At 34.1% G+C, this 2,500-nt stretch overlaps 1 protein-coding gene across 1 annotated transcript in view; it reads left to right on the top strand.

The window, feature by feature from the left end:
- LOC113829336 (type II inositol 1,4,5-trisphosphate 5-phosphatase-like) overlaps positions 1–1,127 on the top strand; it is a 17,371-nt gene extending 16,244 nt beyond the window's left edge. The window contains exons 3-4 of the mRNA XM_070136337.1: positions 1–69; positions 865–1,127. The exon at positions 1–69 is cut by the window's left edge and continues 94 nt beyond it. Coding sequence (XP_069992438.1) covers positions 1–69; positions 865–1,053 — 258 coding nt within the window. The 3' untranslated portion in view covers positions 1,054–1,127. The remainder of the gene's footprint in view (positions 70–864) is intronic.
- The last annotated feature ends 1,373 nt before the right edge of the window (positions 1,128–2,500 follow it).

Raw genomic sequence — 2,500 nt, 5'->3', positions numbered from 1 at the left:
GAGAAGCATTTTGCTTATGTTAGCAAAGTTGCCATTGACACAGTTGGCACAGGCATCATGAACAAACTGGTAAATAAAACAGACATTTTCAGGCTTTTGCTCTTTTTGCATTTGTGTACATCATGTTAAATTTTGTTTTGATTTCTATAGCATACTTAGCATAACCTCCAATAATTCATGTCAGCAGACTGTTATCTTGAATCATTAGTAATAGAAAGTTCTGTCACATAAATTGGCAAATTTGCAAATGGGCAAAGGTGGAAGCTGTCTTTCCCACTGTAGGGTTAACCCCTTCAGCTTGTCCCCCCAGTATTTTGAACTCTGTTTATGATTTATGTAACTAGAATATTAATTGCCACGGTGTCTACAGGACACTGAAGTCATAAAAACAGACAATCAGTTACTAGAATTAGCTGTAAGATTTATGTAACATTGTTCCCTGACATTGTAAATCAAAACTATACATTTTTCTTCCATAGGCCCATGCCATTACTTCTTGAAATCTTTGCCCTTCTCAGTTAGAATCATCTTCATCCTTACAATGATGACTTAATTTTTTACAAGTAGATACAGCTTTTCTTAGGAAAATGTTATTATTTATTGTTACATATTTTGATCAATAAGCTGATGAATTGTATTGAAAGATATAACATATAAGTTACTTATTCAGTGTGGTTGCAGATTCAAAAAGATCTTAAGCTTTTATTTTGGATAATTTTGTGATATATTCATGTATCTTGTTTAATGGAAATAGACCAATTGTCTAAGGAGTGATATTTTTAAAGTGATATTTGAAAGTAATATAGATATTGTTTATGCAACCAAATTAAATGTGTTGATCATAATGCTTTTATAATACTACAGGGCAACAAAGGAGCAGTAGCTGTAAGGTTTGAGCTGCATAACACTTCAATATGTTTTGTTAATGCACATATGGCAGCACATCTTGAAGAAGTAGAGAGAAGAAATGAAGATCATGATTGCATATTCCAAAGAACGTGTTTCCACATGAACATAAACAGTCCACCTAAGACTATAAAAGACCATGAGTAAGTATATGAAGAGGATTTTTTTTTAAATGAGATAATATAATTCTTGAAGGGAACCAGTACCTGAAAAGGCCATTTATCTCTCCATACCCAATTTTTCCTTTTTTCATTTGGTCCATGGTGTATTTGAGGTTCTAAGAAATTATTAATACAGATGTACAGTTGGGAACAAGTGAAAGGTCATATAGCATGTTACCATCCTGGACTTCTTCATACCTGGTAACAACTGTGCTATGTTTAGCTGTAAGAATGCTTCTGCTGTACTGCAGCTGGCAGTTAATTTATGGTGATTATGCCAAGGTCAGCACAAAAATTTGACAAATTATAGTCTGTACATATAAAGTATTTGTGCCAAAAATAAGAATGGGCACAAAAGATTATCAGATTTTGCAACTTAAAGACACTTGTCTTCAAGATGTCCTTTGTATAAAATTACAAAAGTCTTTTTCAATGCTTATCCTTATTTACATGGGAATCTATTTTTTCAAATTGTCAGCGTAACAGTTTAGTTACCATGGAAATCATTTAAATAATCAATTATCTTTATAAATATGTCTGGAGTTCAGAAAAATTACAGTTTTTTGAGTCCGAGTGTCTAGCGGTCAGATTCTTGTCTTAATTCTGGTAATGGCTACTTACTCATTAAGTGCCATTTAATGTTATTATGCGTTGACTGCTAGCAGCAGCATAATACTAGTGGTTCCTGGCAACCTAACAGTACATTGTTACCAGATATTATGCCACCTTTAATGTTGATATTTCATCTGTCCCAAGCAAACATATATATATGTTTGAATATACATAAATATCTGTGTGTGTGTGTGTGTGTGTGTGTGTGTGTGTGTGTGTGTGTGTGTGTGTGTGTGTGTGTGTGTGTGTGTGTGTGTGTGTGTGTGTGTGTGTGCACGTACATATGTATATGTATATACATGTGTTTACACGTGTGTGTGTGTTTGTTTTAATGTATGATATATATTCCACATGATACATATATATTCTGTATTACATATATAGTTCCGGAATTATACTTTAGTACACTTGAAGGGTCCCATTTTTGTACATCTGACAACCACTTTGTCATTTTTATGTATAAGGCTATGCCTAGCTCTTTTTTATAACATTAAAAGAATGCATAGGCACTCTGTGCACTCATCAGCAAGGTGCAGTTGTTTACATAAAACTCCCTCGTAAATAGGGCCAGAATCATAGTAAAGTGCAGCACGACAGTTCTTGTCAGCAGAAATGGGGGTTTATATATTCATTGTAGCCTACTGCAGTTTTACATTCAGTTAAAATTCTATTATGAAGAACTTAATGCTGTATGTTTTCTGCTTTTTGAATCTTAGTTTAAGGGGACCTTCTGCTGATTTTTCGGCGATTTTCGCCCCTCTTGCCGAAATTGACTTTAATGCAGTTGCAAGTAGTTTCTAGTCCCCCGCTTCTCCCCTGAA

The sequence above is a fragment of the Penaeus vannamei genome, chromosome 2, assembly GCF_042767895.1.
Source record: "Penaeus vannamei isolate JL-2024 chromosome 2, ASM4276789v1, whole genome shotgun sequence".
NCBI lineage: Eukaryota > Metazoa > Arthropoda > Malacostraca > Decapoda > Penaeidae > Penaeus > Penaeus vannamei.
Note: the sequence above shows the minus strand (reverse complement) of the source record. Positions and strands in the feature narration are given on the sequence as shown.